At 44.6% G+C, this 17316-nt stretch overlaps 1 protein-coding gene and 1 long non-coding RNA gene across 2 annotated transcripts; both read left to right on the top strand.

The window, feature by feature from the left end:
* Positions 1–4917: 4917 nt before the first annotated feature.
* On the top strand, positions 4918–11148 carry LOC306921197 (extracellular calcium-sensing receptor-like; the record flags this gene model as incomplete). Its single annotated transcript, XM_079498310.1, has 9 exons — positions 4918–5141; positions 5304–5577; positions 6356–6442; positions 7678–7947; positions 8265–8471; positions 8547–8822; positions 9358–9585; positions 9929–10052; positions 10235–11148. The coding sequence occupies 9 exons, from the start codon at positions 4918–4920 to the stop codon at positions 11146–11148; spliced, it is 2604 nt and encodes an 867-aa protein (XP_079354436.1).
* An 865-nt stretch (positions 11149–12013) lies between these two features.
* On the top strand, positions 12014–16237 carry LOC306922344. Its single transcript, XR_013789902.1, has 4 exons — positions 12014–12266; positions 12810–12903; positions 13198–13361; positions 15828–16237. It is a non-coding gene; the product is annotated as an uncharacterized lncRNA (long non-coding RNA).
* Positions 16238–17316: the final 1079 nt, after the last annotated feature.

Here is a 17316-nt window from a genome sequence, read left to right as displayed (position 1 = left end):
AAGGTACGTGCATGGCTGGGGATGTCTCTGGACCAACTCCCCCCCCCCACCCCCGAAGAAGCAGAAGCTTCCTCAGGCCCCGGAGTTCATGGACACCATGCTCCGCCCCTGGAAGAACCCCTCTGTGAGCGCGGAGTTTCAACACCGCACCACAAAGGCGGTCCCCGACATGGTGGACATTGGCAAGATGGGCCTCCTCGCTATGCCCACCATGGACAGGGCGATGGCCTCCTACCTAGCCAACCCTCAGGCTCCCAGGGTCATCCCGCTGGAGAGGGAACCAGCCTTCACCATGGCACCATCGACAAGGAGGCCTCCAAGCTCAACAAGTGGCTCCATGCCCACATGAGCTTCATAGCCAAGGCCACCAACGCCATTGCCATCCTGCAGGGCTATGTCAAGGCTCTCCTCCTGGAGATGAAGGACTCGTCCACTCCAGCTCAGCTGGCAGAGCTACGCCGCCTCAACCATGAGATGGCAGCCCTCCAGTGTGAGATTGCGGAACACACCAGTGAGTCACTGGTGTGCTCCGTGCTGCAAGAGAGATGGAGGTGGGTTAACCTGGCTCCTCTCTCTGATGCCATCAAGAAGGAGATGGTGGGCAAGGACATCTCTCATGAGGGCCTCTTCCACGGGGTCCTGGAGAGTATGTCCATCTCCATTCAGCAGGCCGAATCCTCCTCCAAAACGATGAAGGCCCTCGAGCCACTGGCTGTCCAGGCACCTCCTAAAAACCCCAGGGGAAGGAAGGCACCCTGGAAACCCAAGGCAGGTGAGAAGGGCCCACCCAGGGCCCCTGACCGTAGCGGAGACAGACAGCAGCAGCGCCCGCATCCCAAGCCGGATCGCCGCCGCTCTCCTCCTCCCTACAAAGCCACCGCTTCCAGAGGCCGAGGCGCAGGGAAGCGGAAGTGACACCCCCGGCCGGGTTCAGAGGGGGGCCTCGGCCGAGCCCCCCCATCATCTCCCAGTTCAGAGACTAGCGCAGGATGTAGTGGTCACGGACCTCACCTCCGGGCCGGCGCCCAAGCGCTTGCGGAGGGAAGTACATGCAACTGTTGCCTCTGTACTCTCCCTCCCAAAAAATGTTGTTATGTGCAATTCACAAAGTGTACCTGTTTTTGTACCAATAAAGTTGACAAAACACAAAACACAAAAAACAACAAAACCATCTCTGAAGGGCATAAGCCCACCCATGGGAGATATAACCCATACTGGGACAGCACAGGCTGTCTCAGGCAAGAGACGTCACGCCCGATTATTCCGTCACTTCCCGAAAAATCCACTAGAGGGAGACATTACACCACAGGTGAGTCTTCCCCTACACAGGCCATCCCTCCCCGCCCAGCCATTGCTAGGAGTCGTCAGAGGGAATTCCCTATCGAGTCATCTGTCACAGTGGCGGAAGCACGGGGCTTCCCCGTGGATCATCCGTACAATAGCGACAGGATACAGACTCCAATTCGCCTCGAAACCGCCCACGTTCGAGAAAGTAATATTCTCCCGAGCGAAAGGGCGGGAAGCGGACATTTTGCAGCAGGAGATTTTTTCTCTGCTGCAGAAGGGAGCTATCACAGAGGTGCCCCCCCACCAGTCACTCAACGGGTTTTATTCTCGTTATTTACAGTGCGTGGCATCGTTCCAGAAGGGGCGTTCGATTCCCTTCCTCACGTGCCTTCGGATGGCGGGGCTTATGGCCTCAGCAGTCCATTTAATCCGCCTGGCCAGATTACACATGAGACCATTCCAGCGATGGATGAGCTCTCTACGTATACCTATGTACCGTCGCCGCCAAAAAGTGTTAGTGACGTCGCAATGCGTACTAGCCCTTCAATGGGCGAACAGACGGACTCTCTCAGAGGGCGTCCCTATGGGGAGACCTCTGACGAGGAAGGTGGTCACCACGGACGCAAGCATGTCCGGATGGGGAGCCACACTGGAAGGCTATACAGCCAGAGGGATATGGGAGGGACCTTTACGATCCCACCACATCAATTACCTGGAACTGATGGCGGTCTTCCTCGCACTAAAGCACTTCAAACCGCGCATTCAAGGTTGGCATGTCCTAGTCCGGACGGACAACACGACAGCTATGTGCTATATCAACAGACAAGGCGGACTCAGGTCCCCTCGTCTTCATCAGCTAGCACGCAGACTCATATTATGGTGCGACACACACATTCATCAGTTACAGCGTGCCACGTCCCCGGTCTTCTGAACACAGGAGCAGACCTGCTGTCCAGAGGTCCCCTCCGTTACGCACTGGTCCCTACACCCTCAGGTGGTAGCCCAGATCTGGAGCAGATTCGGGACACCCGAGGTGGATCTCTTTGCCTCAGAGGAGAACACGAAGTGCCCTCTCTTCTTCTCCATGAGAGAACCATCGCCGCTGGGACTAGACGCTCACTCTAGACAGAGTGAGGACGCAGGGTCTGAAGGTGCTATTAATTGCCCCGTCCTGGGGGGTATGGAGGTCAGAAATAGCCCCTCTTCTCTTCGATCATCCATGGCAGATTCCTCTACAAGCGGATCTCCTCACGCAAGCGAAAGGGGAGATCTTCCACCCTCACCCCAGAGACCTAGACCTGTGGGTCTGGCCCGTGAGAGGGTGATGTTGACAGCAGCAGGCCTTCCCCCGAACATGGTGGCAACGATCCAGAAGGCCAGAGCCCAGTCAACAAGGAACCGTTACGACACGGCCTGGCGCATATTCGAGCAGTGGTGCTCGGATCAACCTGACCACGTAATTCCCTATCAGGCCTCAGTAGTGCACATACTGACGTTCCTTCAGGACTTCCTAGACAGAGGCCTAGGCCTCTCGTCGGTTAGGACCCACCTAGCAGCCATCTCAGCATGCCACGTGGGCATAAACGACCAGACGGTGTGGAAACACCATCTGGTCAAACTATTCATGAAGGGCGTCCGTAGAGAACACAGGGTTGTTAAATCCCTGGTTCCCTCTTGGGACTTGTCTCTGGTTCTGCAGGAGGCCCTAACCACGGCACCCTTCAAACCACTACAGGCAGCAAACCTGAAGTGTTTAACACTCAAAACTGCCCTCCTAGTTGCTTTGACAACTGCAAAGAGAGTAAGTGACCTACATGCACTCTCGATCTCTCCAAAGTGCATGAGGTTCGATGACAGGTCAACAAAGGTCACCATCAAGGCGAACCCGGCCTTCATTCCCAAGAATGCCCTCTCGGTGTGTCTACCAGTAGACCTACAAGCTTTCCATCACCCTCCTTTCATCTCCGATGAAGACAGGAGGCTGAACTGCCTCTGTCCAGTAAGAGCGCTTCGCACTTATGTGGACAGAACGAGTCCCTTCAGGAAAGGGAACCAGCTGTTTGTGTCTTGGGGTACCAAGACCAAAGGGAAGCCTGTTACAACAGTCACTATCTCCAACTGGATAGTGGACGCCATCCGTCTGGCCTAGCCAAGGAAAGGAGCCCCCACAAACGCTGAGGGCCCATTCCACACGAGGTATGGCAGCATCGTTGGGACTCTAAAAGGGGGTGTCGATCCAGGAAGTCTGCACTGCAGCAAGCTGGTCTACACCCTCGACGTTCGCCACATACTACAACTTAGATGTGGCAACGCCCTCTCTGGCACATGCGGTCCTAGGAGCGGCTTCTCTATAAAGAGGCCCACTCCGGCCCTCTGTGCCATGAGATGCACAGGCGACACTCTGAGTTAACCTGTACATCTCCCCAGGGACCGGGCAAATGACCATTGTAGTCATTCAGCCCACCCTTTACCTCCGGTCCTAACATTCCCTCGTTGGTTCAGGATTCGGGAGTTCATAAGGTCCCATAAGCGAAATATTTCGCGAATGCTCACTTAAAATAACATTAAGGTTACTTTAGTAACCATGGTTATTTAAGTAAGTGAGCGAAATATTTCGCGGAACACCCTTCTGTCTTGCTATTGGCAGGAGAGAAAAGTTCCGAATGAGAGCTAGTGACGTAGGCGCGCCTTCTATACCCCGGGGGCAGAGCGCCTGACGTCACATCTCTTAAACCCACAGGCACCTTTTGATCCCTGTGGGAGTTCATAAATGAAGTTCTGCAGCTCGGTTTGCCAGTAGGAAACCTCCCATAAGCGAAATATTTCGCTCACTTACTTAAATAACCATGGTTACTAAAGTAACCTTAATGTTTGTTTTGCTGAAATCCAAAATCAAATGCAACAATATTCTGGAATTTTATGTTTCTGTAGATTGGCAGATTACTGACAGTTTGTATGGTAGGTCTACATTTAACCAGTGTTACTCCACAGTGCTTCACCTGAGCCTCATGACGTTGGTGTCTTTACCTATATGTTTTCAATGCTTCTTTCACATGAGATCATTTCGTTGCTGTCCGTAAGAAACCACCTAACTCCATTCTTTTTTTCATAAATCAGTGCTATTGAACACGCTCCAGATTTGCCTTGAAATCCATGCAAAATCCATGCAAAAACATGGAAAATCCACAAAATGTTGGGAAAGTCGGCCCCAAATCAGTCGCCCGCAATTATGAAATGCCCCCTTTTTTAAATGTTGGTTTTCTGGAAAAGGATACAAATAAAACTATGTTGCTATATCAGTGGTTCTCAAATGTGTGTGTGTGTGCGTGCGTGCGTGCGTATGTGTAATAGATATATTATAGGACACAACATTATTTTGATATGATAGGATTGTTAATGTAGGCCTATATTAAGCCCTGCCTCTACTGCCTCTGACCAAATGGGTGCATGCATGCTGTGAACAATTACGTAATTATCATTCTGTGGCACAGGGGATGGCACAGCACAGATGGGCGGTGTGGAAGATTACGTAGTGGCACAAGGGTGGCACAGGGGATGGCACAGCACTGTGTATAAAACATATAGTAACTGGACAATGGCTTTAGAGGGGAGGGGGGTGTTAGGACAGTCATGAGGGCTTCTCCAGACATGTACTTGAGCGTGATTCTGTTCTCTTCATTCTCTGCTTTGTCTACCTCCTCTTCCTCTTCTTGTGAGTTGCTGGCACCTTTTAATGTCAACAGCATTTACAAGGCGGGGGACTTTGTTCTGGGTGGTTTGCTTCCGATCCACTACAGCCCTGTCTTCCCTGAGCTGACTTTCACCTCCAAGCAACAGGAGCCCACTTGCACTGGGTAGGTTTTACAAATACTGTACAACAACAGCAATCAAGAGAACAGGGAACAGTCTTGTTAGATATGTGTAGGTTGCCTATATTGCATATGTCTACAAAGATATATAAACATGCAATGTTACAGTGACATTTTATGTGTTAGTTTTTACACTGCGTGGTTCAGAGAGGCCCAGGCCATGGCTTTTGCAGTTGATGAGATCAACGGAAACCCCAGCCTGCTGCCCAATGTGACTCTGGGGTACAGTATCTATGACATCTGTATCATGCTGGGAGTCGGGTTCCGCGCAGCCTTGTCATTGATCAGTGGGAGAGAGGAGCAGTTTCAGTCGAATGAGACGAGCTGTGTTGGGTCTCCTCCAGTACTCGGAGTAGTGAGTGCGTCCTCAACCAATTCGATTGCCGTCTCTAGTATACTAGGTTTGTACAGAGTGCCCATGGTAAGTTCATCACTTAGTTGAAACCCACTTTTACCATCACCAATTATGCTTGATTTTGGTTACTAATACTGTATTTATATATATATAAAAAAAAGACAAACATAATATAGTGTTGTTACCGTTTAAAGGCATAGAACATGCCACAGGCAAAGCATGCGGGTGAAGCAGGCACATCTTTAATGGAGGGGGTTGGGTGGAGGAGGTTTCCAGAAGGTCAGAGTGCAATGCATCTGTGTTAGAGTTCTGATGCTCTGCCCAGGCCTGCATGGTGGAAAGTAACATTTACTCCAGTAATAGTTGGGTAGTTGAATGTATCATACCATTCTAATGTTAAACCTTATGATCAAACACCGTCATCAATACATAATAAGGTTACAGCAATGGCATGAAACACAATACATTGCAACATGCGTGCACAGACGGTCTGTAAAATCTGAATCCTTGAGTCAATTGTGGTTATATCACCAGCCAATTGAAGGTTACAATTATCAAATAATCCCCTAATCACATTTTTCTTTAGATAATCACAATTATTTTTGCATATTTGTCAATTGTTTCCACGCTGAAAAATGGCCATATACTGATATATACAGATCTACACGCTTAAAATATCACTTTGTGGTGTTCGTAGATCAACTATCTCCGCTATGTTGTACATTTTATGGAAGAGAAAAAATATAAAAAACTAGACAAAGTGCCCCTCGTGGCACAGGTCACCAGGAAGAAGAAGCAAAAGAAAGAGTAGGCCTATATTTCAGATGTTTTGTACCTTTTCCAGGTCAGTCCCGGAGCCACCTGCGCCTGTCTGAGTGACCGGAACCAGTTCCCATCCTTCTTTAGAACAATCCCAAGTGACGCTTTCCAGGTGAACTGCTAGTACTACAGATAATACTGATGTTTGTATCAAAAGTACTTTTGATGAATTGAAAATGGGCCCTATTGTAAACAAGTGTAATGCTTTATGGTGTCGTCCACTCACAGTTAACAGTTTTTGTATTGAATTGTACTGTACTTGAACTGTACTGTAATTCTGCAAACTGTCAATATATACTTCAATCAATTGTCAAATACCTCCCTCTAGTGAGTGTAATCAATACTGCATATTCCCTCTCATTTTGCTTGTGTGCATTACTGCTGGAGCTGGAGGTCTTTATTGAAAGTGTAAAAACAAAAAAGAGAATGATTAGATCCGTTTTCCTTTATGGAATCTGTGTAAGAGATTCACTCACTTCCCCCTATGTACAATCTAGCCCAGAGATGGGTAAATGTGATGATGGAGAGGCCACTACAGTAGCCTATATTACACACTCACTCCAGAGGGTCACATTGCATACTGTCGGGCAGAAACCACTTATCTCCGTATTTTAACTTTTTTCCTACTTTGTCATTCTATGTTACACAAAAGTAGCCAAAAATCTGCTTGATATATTTGAAATTTGGGATGCACCAAAAGGGAAATTCTTAGCCGAAACCGTATACCGAATATAGGAAACAGTTGGCCGAAAAACCGAATACCGAATTTCCGAATATGATTAATATTATATATCTTTTTTCCTACCATTGCTGTCATGGCCGTACCTTAAAACTACCTGATTTATGGCAAAATAAATGGTTATGGCAAAACTTAACCTAAATAATAATCACTATTATGGGTCCATAAAACATTTATTCATCTCTTTTGAATGCATTAATTGCATACACTATTCGGTGATATATTTTCTGCCTATAGTATTGGGGCCGAAAATGCATTTTTAACCATTTTCTGCCGAATATTTTCTGTGGCCGAATATTCGGTGCATCACTATTTGAAATGGAATCCTGAAATATTTGTATAAACTTTTTTAATTTCAAATTAATTTAGAACTAGCCTACTTATGTTAACTTTATGAACTCAAATACAAATTCATTAAAAAAGACAATGTAGCACTATAGTCATTGAGCTAAGATAGACTGAAGTAATTATAGCGGGTTATCTTTGCATGTTTGGAATTATAACAGCTTTACAGCTGTGAGGGCCGCATGAGGCCCCAGCGGGCACTCAGTTGCCCATATATGATCTATTCTAGAACTTGCATGTCCTTCCATTCTTCATCCAATCAGGTGCAAGCTATGCTCCAGATAATGAGGCGTTTTGGGTGGACCTGGTTTGGATTGGTGATCATTGATAATGACTATGGACACAGCGCTGCCAGGTCCTTCCGGTCTGAGGTGGAGCGGTCCGGGTTGACTTGTCTGGCGTACGTGCAGGTTCTGCCCACGGACGGTGACCCAGCCGAACTTAAGAGGATTGTCACTGTGATGAAGACATCCACAGCTCGTGTCGTCATTGCATTTGGTTATGATAACCATATGGTTAAACTCCTGGAGGAGGTTGGGGTTATGATACATGTTCATTATGGTCATTCATGATTATAGGGAATCTGAAATTAGCTATATTAAAGTTGAGACATTCTTTCAGAAAATTAAGTAGGTTGCTTTGTTGTTGTTTTTGTTGTTTTCGCAACCATTTACTTATTGCAGTGCAGCAATTGAATCACTCATTGGAACCAACAATTCCATTTATTTATTGCAATGCAATTTAATCACTCATTGGAATAAACAATTCCAATGCCTTATTTTGCTTTTTAATTAATGCCATTAATGAGAACTGTACCACATACACACATATATTCTGTTCAACACAACAGGTGGTAAAGCAGGATGTGGCAGGTCTGCAATGGATGGCCAGTGAGGGCTGGTCGACATATACTGTACTCCAGACTCCTGCCTTCATGCCGTACCTGAGAGGCACCCTGGGTATCGCCATTCGTCGTGGAGAGATACCAGGTCTCAAGGACTTCTTGTTAAAAACACATCCTGACCACCACCCTGACAAGAGACGTGAAAATAACCTAGTGAGTCTTTTGTTTGATTTAGTATCTAAGTATTTACTTTTTATATGTGGCCAAGTCTTCATTGTGTTTCTTCAGGTGAAGCAGTTTTGGGAGCACACATTTCAGTGTAAATTTGCACCCCTTCCACCAGCGTGGGTGGATGCTGGTGGAAGGGTGTGTACTGGACAAGAGGACCTAGGAACAGCAGAGACTCCACTGCCTGAAGTGTCAGACCTCAGATATGAGTATAACGTGTACAAGGCTGTGTATGCTCTGGCCCATGCCCTCCATGACATGCTGCAGTGTGTGCCGGGAAGGGGGCCTTTCACTGGGCACAGCTGTGCCAGTTCGCAGAAAATACAACCATGGCAGGTGGGATATTAATTCACAGTGCTGTTTCAGTTAAAGTTTCTATAGATGGACCCACATTTTGAATAATAATATTTAAATATGACATTATGAAAGGCAAGACATTTTTATTTGTATATAGAGTGGTTGTTTCGTAACGTCTCCCTGTCTCTCCAGCTCTTTAATAAACAGAAAATGCATCTAGAGATGAATTGCACATTTCCTCGAATTAGGAGAGAGAACATCACAAAGAACATTTATAAGCTTGTGTTTCAGTTCCAGTTTTGTCTGCTCATTTATTTGTTGAATCACTTCCAATTTCACTAACACGTATTTGATTGAATGAGCCCCCCCACACACGCACGCACGCACGCACGCACGCACGCACGCACGCACGCACACACACACACACACAGTAACAATAGTTAATGATTTGTGTAGGCCTATTTCAAGGGTGTAGTTAATACATCAATCCCTGACAATGTGTCTAGTGTTAATGTGATTGCATACAGTAGTTTTTAGTTGTTGTGTCTTCCTTCATTTCCTTCACTATTTCTAGCTTGTGTACTACCTGGAAAAGGTCAACTTCACCACATCATTTGGTGATGAAGTATCCTTTGATGAGAACGGTGATCCCATACCAATCTATGATGTCATGAACTGGGTGTGGCTCCCCGACGGAAGTGTAAAGGTTCAGAATGTAGGTGTGGTCAAGAAGTCGGCCTCCGGAGATGACGAACTCATCCTTGATGGAGACACAATCTTCTGGAGCTTTGAATCCACAAAGGTCCCCTTATTGGCTTTCTAAAATATCTAATGTTGAGCTCGTTATGAGAATGTAATTTACTCGAGTCCAGTGGTTTACAACTTTGTCTGGATCAGGGCTCACTTGGACAGTGTGCATTTTTTAAGCATGTTTATTTTAATGATCAATCACATTGGTATTCAGGCAGTACGACTCTGAGTGTGTGCTGGTATTCAGGCAGTACTACTCTATTTGACCTGTATGTCAATACAGGTATTGGATTTAGGATATAACTGCTTAAACACTTGCTATAAACACAACACGAGATCAGAACACTGGTATCGGGATATCCCTAGAATCAATGCATTGTTACTTCCCTTTGTAGCCTCCTCAGTCAGTGTGCAGTGAGAGCTGTTCTCCTGGAACCTGGAAGAACAGAAGGAAAGGAGAACCTGTCTGCTGCTTTGACTGCAATGCTTGTTCTGAGGGAGAGATCAGCAATCAAACAGGTTGGTTCATACTTGGTTTACTGGTCCATAGCCTGGTTACTAGTCCATACCCTGTTTACTAGTCCATAGCCTGTTTACTAGTCCATAGCCTGTTTAGTAGTCCATACCCTGTTTACAAGTCCACCCCCCACTTGAGGATGATACTTAATTGTCTGTCCCTTTAACCTTGGTGTCTTTGTTAGACTCTACAGTGTGCATCAGTTGTCCAGAGGACTTCTGGTCCAATCCCCAGCATGACCACTGTGTCCCTAAGAGCGTGGAGTACCTCTCCTACCACGAGCCCCTCGGTATCTCCTTGACAACCATCGCATTGTTAGGCACATTTATGTGTGCCATTGTCCTGGGGATCTTCGTCTATCATCGAGACACACCCATGGTACGCGCCAACAACTCAGAACTCAGCTTCCAACTTTTGCTGTCACTCAAACTATGTTTCATGTGTTCACTTCTGTTCATTGGCCGCCCCAGACTATGGACTTGTCAGCTGAGGCATGCAATATTTGGGATCAGCTTTGTGCTGTGTGTCTCGTGTATCCTGGTAAAGACTATGGTGGTGTTGGCTGTGTTCAAGGCCTCCAAGCCTGGGGGTGCAGACATTATGAAGTGGTTCAGTGCTATGCAGCAGAGAGGAACAGTTCTTGTTCTTACTTCTATCCAGGCAATAATCTGTATAGCCTGGCTGGTATCTGCCTCACCAACTCCCCATAAAAACACACAATACCTCAGTGATACGATAGTCTATGAGTGTGAAGTGGGATCAACAGTTGGTTTTGCAGTGTTATTAGGTTATATTGGCTTACTGGCACTCCTCAGTTTTGTCCTAGCATTCATGGCACGGAATCTTCCAGACAACTTCAATGAAGCAAAGTTAATCACTTTCAGCATGTTGATCTTCTGTGCCGTGTGGATAGCCTTCATCCCAGCATATATCAGCTCTCCAGGCAAATATGCAGATGTAGTGGAGGTATTTGCTATTTTAGCATCTAGTTTTGGCCTTTTGGTGGCGCTGTTTGGACCAAAGTGTTATATAATGCTTTTAAAACCTGAGAGAAACACTAAGAAGGCCATCATGGGTCGTGGTGCCTCCACGACATAGGAGCAGAAATCAAATTATACTAACATTTTCCATGTGTGTATTTTATAACAATGTGTGTATTATGGATATGTTTGTATTGCTGAAAACCTTGGGTATGTTTTCTTCTAGATTAAATTAAAAGCAGTAATCCAGTTGCAAGCATCTATCATAAATACAAATTGCTTACAAATTTTGTGTTTTTAGTCCTTTATAGATAAGAATAAAGTGCACACGGTTGTGGTTATTATAGGCAAATTATTAAAATCAACAAACTTCCCAGTTAGTATTGTTTAACTGCATCATTTTTGAAGGCCTCTGGATTCAACATGTTAAAGGTATTTTGTGTGATATATTCTTTGTCAAAAGGCCTATAAACAATATTCTCTGTAAGGTTAGCACCAGCCATTGTGCACATACCGTATCATCCATCCATGGTAATTATTTCAAAAGTGTATTAGACAAACTCTAAAGAGCTGTTTGCATCAATGCTTGCCTTCTAAAGGAAACCCTTCCTAACGCCTGAGTTTAGTTGAAAATATTTAAGCTCATTTAAGCTGTGAAATGTTAAAGTACATGTGAAAATACTTTCAGATTTCCCTTCAAAGAGTATATGTTATTAATACCTCTGACATCAGTAAATAAGTAGTCCATATTTTGTTGAAACCTCTGCATTCGGCATCCACCTTTCTTTTTTTGAGCATTTTTCTGACATTTTTTAGCTAAAAAAACCCCGAGTACATAATCCATTCATTTTAAGTACATAGGCCTACTTCATTTCTTAGGGGGCACTGTTGTGGGTAGTTCAGGAAGTGAGGTATGAGGAACAGGTATAAAAGTTCCAGGAAGTGACAGGCTGGGCTTCCATTTTGGGTCTGGAAGAGTGTTTGGTTTGTTTGGTGACCAAACAAACCATTATCTATTTGACCAAACTTTGGTCAAATAAACGCTTTATAGCCTACACAGTATACTATACTATAGTACACATCAATCTGAAATCCCAAATTTAAATTGTGAAATATTGAAGTTGATCATGTTTGTTTCCTAATCAAGGGAAGTTATATGGATAGGCCTATTAAGATATTTCAATTGTATGGATTGAAGCAGCAAACCTCAAAGAAACAAAGGCATTCACTGTTTGGGTAAGAGGATGTTTGTATTTATTTATATGCAATGCATTGACATTTTCTTTTGAAGAATACTTGATATTTGTGACATAGATAAGATGTGGGATGTTTCTTTTATACTATTGGACCACATTGAAACCTATTTTCATTGGGAAAATGGTAGGCCTATGCACTGTGTGTTTTTCAAACTTTTTTAAATTCAAGGACTCTATAGTTTGATATGTATTAGAGTGCCACGACCACCCATATCTCTTGAGTGTATAAATGGAACCAAATTTGTTTCCATTTGTACACTAGAGAGGGTCCATTTGGTTCCTCAGTTGTTTAGCTATGGGACCCTTGTAGATCTGCTAGCTTTTGTCATGGGGGACCATGGTCAAATAAGTGTATAGGCCTATAAAAGGTTCTAATGGACAGTCAGTTTTGGTGGCAACAATGTCTAGTAAATACTATTGTGTATGCTGTATAGTTCAAATACAGTATCTATCATAAAATGTTTGTTTTGTATAGTTCCGATATATCTAACATAAAATATATTGTTTTTCTTTTATATTTCAGATACAGTATCAGCAGGATTTAATACATGGATACATGTTCTCTGCCTCTTTGGAATCAAGAAACTGGAGGCCTTTAATCTGTCACGCAGTCCCAGGTATGCGCACATTTTGTCTCCCTGTTCTTCTATTGAGACATTTAGATTGTGTCAAAGGTCACCTAGTCACTGGATCCAACACAAATTCAATGTATCCCCTGAGCAAGCAGGCTCAATGGTAAATGGTAACCATGTCGGCACGTGTGCAGGAAACCTCGTTCCATTCCGGGGTAGAAGAGGAAAGTTACATAGTGCAGCTTAAATAAAATGTTACAGTTGCACAGTTCAAAATCAATCTACTCCGGAGTATACTCATTTAAATGACCACACGTGTGATTTTATATTCATTCAAAGGTGTACCCGGAACAGCTAGGAGGGAAAGGATGAGCACCACCCTACGTAGACACGTGACAGCAGAGCTAGAAACCCTGCAGAGCTCAAGACCCGGATGATGGATAGGTGGGAGTGGATTGAGGGCAAAGACCAGTGTGGGCTAATCCACACTCTTGCATCAAAAGGTGAGTTATCAGTCATTCATTCACAGCAAATACTGTTATGGTTTTCTCTGACAGTTCTTAATTGAACCAAAATGTTGTCGGTTAAAGAGGGAACTTGGATTCAGAAATGAGGGAAAGGAGAACTCATGCAAAACAAGTTTATGACAACCGGTGGACTAGAAATGTTGTCTTCTTAACACAGCGAACGCTAACCGCGTATCCATACGTTATTAATTAATCAAACGTCCGGTGCTAACCACGTATCCATACGTTTTAATCACTTTTTTATAGCATACTTTCATTCATCTTTTTACCCACCCGGACAATGAAGAACCACCCCCCTGTCATTGCTGCTTAGTCCCGCTCACGTGATCAGAAACCCCCCCCCCCCCCCTTTACGTGTAGAAGCCAGTGTAAAATGGACGCGCCCATGCAATGATCTAGTCGGTGTGTGAAAAGAATCAAATTTCACCTAACCTCGCCTCACCAGGCTTTCCCCCACCTCGGACATTTCACCCAACACTATAATACTCGATTCCCCCCTCCCCTCCTGTTTCTCCAGGAGGAGGATCTTGCGAGATGGGGGCTCTGTCTCTCGGAAAAAAACATGATGAACGGAACGCTGCCTAAACACATATGCACCGGATCGGCATTGCATAACGTCTGCAACACACATGGACAGATGCATGTTTCCTTCTTCATATTGTAGCGACCAAACGATCCCCGAGCCTACAATACTACGAACTAACCACAGTATCGAGGGGCCGCCACGACAACAGACAGTGTACCGTTGGTGGATCACGTATCGCCATGCAGAGCCGTCATAATCGGAGATCGCTCGGACGTGTGATTGTAACGCTTTTTTATTCATTATAATTGTAGTGATAAGACCGCAATGAACGCGTCGGGGACGTAATCGACCCGGGTGTAATGTATAACGAACTTTTCCGCATCCTAAACCGTGGTGTTGTGATCTGTGGAAGTCATTTTTTCCTTGTCGTCGACATCACAGCCGGGCTGCATGCCCAGGCATGTTCCCCTATACTAGCTTGAAAAACAAAATCAGCTGATGATGACAACACGTCTCACCGTTATACTATAGTTCTGAACCGAACGGTGGAATGGGACTTTTTATAGCCGTACGGATCAAGACTTTTGCTGCCCAATGTGCCCATGACCCCCCCCCCCCCCCCCCAATGTTACTGCGATCAAGACAATGAAAGCAGTGAGAGATTAGGCGAGGCGAGGCAATCATCATCATCATCATCCTCATCTAAAGAAAGCAGAGTTATGAAGGTTTATAGTCAGACATTGACAGGCAGATATAACAATAAACACAATAAATATGCTATACATCCTATACACCGAATGAAAGCCCTGAATGTGTACTTTTACGAGGAAAAGAGTAAACATTGATCCCATGTACAGTTTGTCATAAATTGGCTACTGGATGCACATTGCGCCCACCAGATATAACTGCAGAGAAGACATGGACCCGAACTCAATATTCACAAAATAAGGCCTATAGCGACATATAAATACTATATACCGTATGAAACGGAAGACTCTCTGCTTTCATAAGAAAAAAACTTCTACTGTAGTAATAATAAAAATCACACCCATGTGAAGTGAGTGGTGCAACTCTGTCCCATATTCTGTTCTCTGCTTATTCAATACAGCTCGCTATATACGGACTGAGGCAGAAAGTCATGTAAACCTTTTATTTACAGTTTGGTCTGTAAACTTCTACTCATGCTTCCTTCAATGCATGAGGAGTGTGAGCAGGCCGCTTCTGGGGTGGGGGGGGGGGGGGGATAATAGTGTTTGTTATTCCAACCAGTTCCTTTCCCCTCCATCAGGCTGACCAGGGGGAGGCAGTATATAGAGAACAGGATTACATTCGAAATCTACTTCGTTTTTGGCCACAGGAAATGTTTTGTATCATGGAACCCCAGAAGAGAAGATTATGTACAGACAGTATATTTTGATGCTAGTACTTTGAAGTGTTCAATACCAATTTATGGCTTAAGGCTCCAGACATCCCAAAACTAACTGGTCAGGCTACTACTTGGCCTTACTCCCAGAACACACCTCACCCCTGCCCATTTCGATGGGAGTACAGCAACTTGCAATGGGTCTGGTCTACAAGATTCGATACACCACTAAGTATACCAATGTACCTGTCAATACTTCCTTAATGTCAACTAAGTCCACGATCACAACACCAGAGGGAGTTCAACAAACTACGTTCAACCCAGATTCGCCTAAAACAAGGGAACATTTCGCTCCTATGCCACTAAAATGTGGAACGCCCTACCAACAGTCGTTAAGAAATGTGAATCCCTAGCCTTCTTCAAAGCCGCTCTCAAAGAGCACTTACGGGCGGCTGCAGTTCGAAACTGGCCCCTGTAAAAAAGTAAAATACTTCCAAGTAAAATGTTCAATCGATCAACATATCTCCTCTCTCTCTCTCTCTCTCTCTCTCAGGTTGTAGCCTACAAAGAGGATGAGGAGGACATAGAAGTTGATCACAGCATCATGGAGATCGTTCTGTCTGTTATAGTCACTGAAGGTGTGGAGGTACCCAGGGTTTTGTACAGCCAAGTTGATCGCTTCAATCATCTTTTGAGGAACTTGTGGTGTACATGGAACGTAGCCTACCAATGCTGAAGTGTTATTTTATTTTTAACTTCATGGGCTTTTCATGCCTTTTACTTAATGGACTGACAGGAAATGGGGAGAGAGCGATGGGGAGTGACACACAGCAAAGGTCACGCTGTCAGGCTGGATTAGCAGCCTAGGTGCCCGGACGTCTATGCCAGCCGTCCGGGCCAAGTGTGATGTTCTATATCTGTGTGGGCCGTTCTCCCTAATGTAGGTGGATGCATTCAGTCAATTGGGTAAATGCAGTAGAGGTGTGTTCAAAAGGATAACAAATAAATTAATACATTTATAAATGCATAAATAAAAGGGGGTTATCTTTGTCTCCGGTGGCCTTCACCAGCGGGACAATCCCATAGAATGAATAAAAATATATCCATATGATGGCTAGACACAGATCCCATTATGAATGCAAATTGTATCCATGATTGGTAGACCTTTGTCTGGCTATAAGAGACGGAAGTAGTTTTTCTTTATTTCTTCTTAAGTAAAAGTAGCAATACCACAATGTAGAAATGCACTATTACAGAGAATATAAATATTCTTTAAAAAAATGCCCAAAAGGTAGCACATCCAAAAATGTATGAAATGGCGGACAAAGTACTGACATTTCCATTTCCAGAAATCTGTTGTGGTCTAGATCAATACCATGACTCCCAGCAGGACCCCCACATCTTTGAAAGTGGCCTTCTTGCCATTGATATAGTAGGTGGAGGTGGAGAATTGTCTTTGTTGGCAGTTCTAGAAACATAGAACCTCCTGTTTGGGATGACTTCGTAGTCACCTCCTTCCTTGTCAATACTCTTTGGAAAATGCATCTCCACAGTGCAGCTTTGCACATCTTTGGGTTAGTCAGAGCTGTGAATCGGCACAGAGAGCTTTTTGGATCTAATCTTTTGAGCTCTGTATCCAAACACAAATTAAATTACTATTTAATTATCAATCCACTGAAAACCATTGCTGATGCGCAACCACTTTTTCTCAAATAGAAATATCTATGAAAATCTATGAAATGACTTGTAACGTTAAGTTGTCAAATAATTGTAGTGGTGTAAAAAGTAGGCTACACTATTGGCCTCTGAGATGTAGTGGAGTAGAAGTATGAAGTATTTAAACAAAGCAGAAATGCTAGTATTTAGTTTGGTGCCTCAGTCAGCACTCTTGGTCTTAAAACAGCCAAAATTGTTTGTCCCCTTTTTTCCGCTCCCTCCATTTGCTCCCAGTCACTACCCCACATGCAAAGGGATTCCACCCCCATACATTTAAAGCCTATGTGGCCGGGCAGTGGACCGGAGTTTGAGTTATAGTGTATATA

This window comes from Electrona antarctica (assembly GCF_951216825.1).
Source record: "Electrona antarctica genome assembly, chromosome: 4".
NCBI lineage: Eukaryota > Metazoa > Chordata > Actinopteri > Myctophiformes > Myctophidae > Electrona > Electrona antarctica.
Note: the sequence above shows the minus strand (reverse complement) of the source record. Positions and strands in the feature narration are given on the sequence as shown.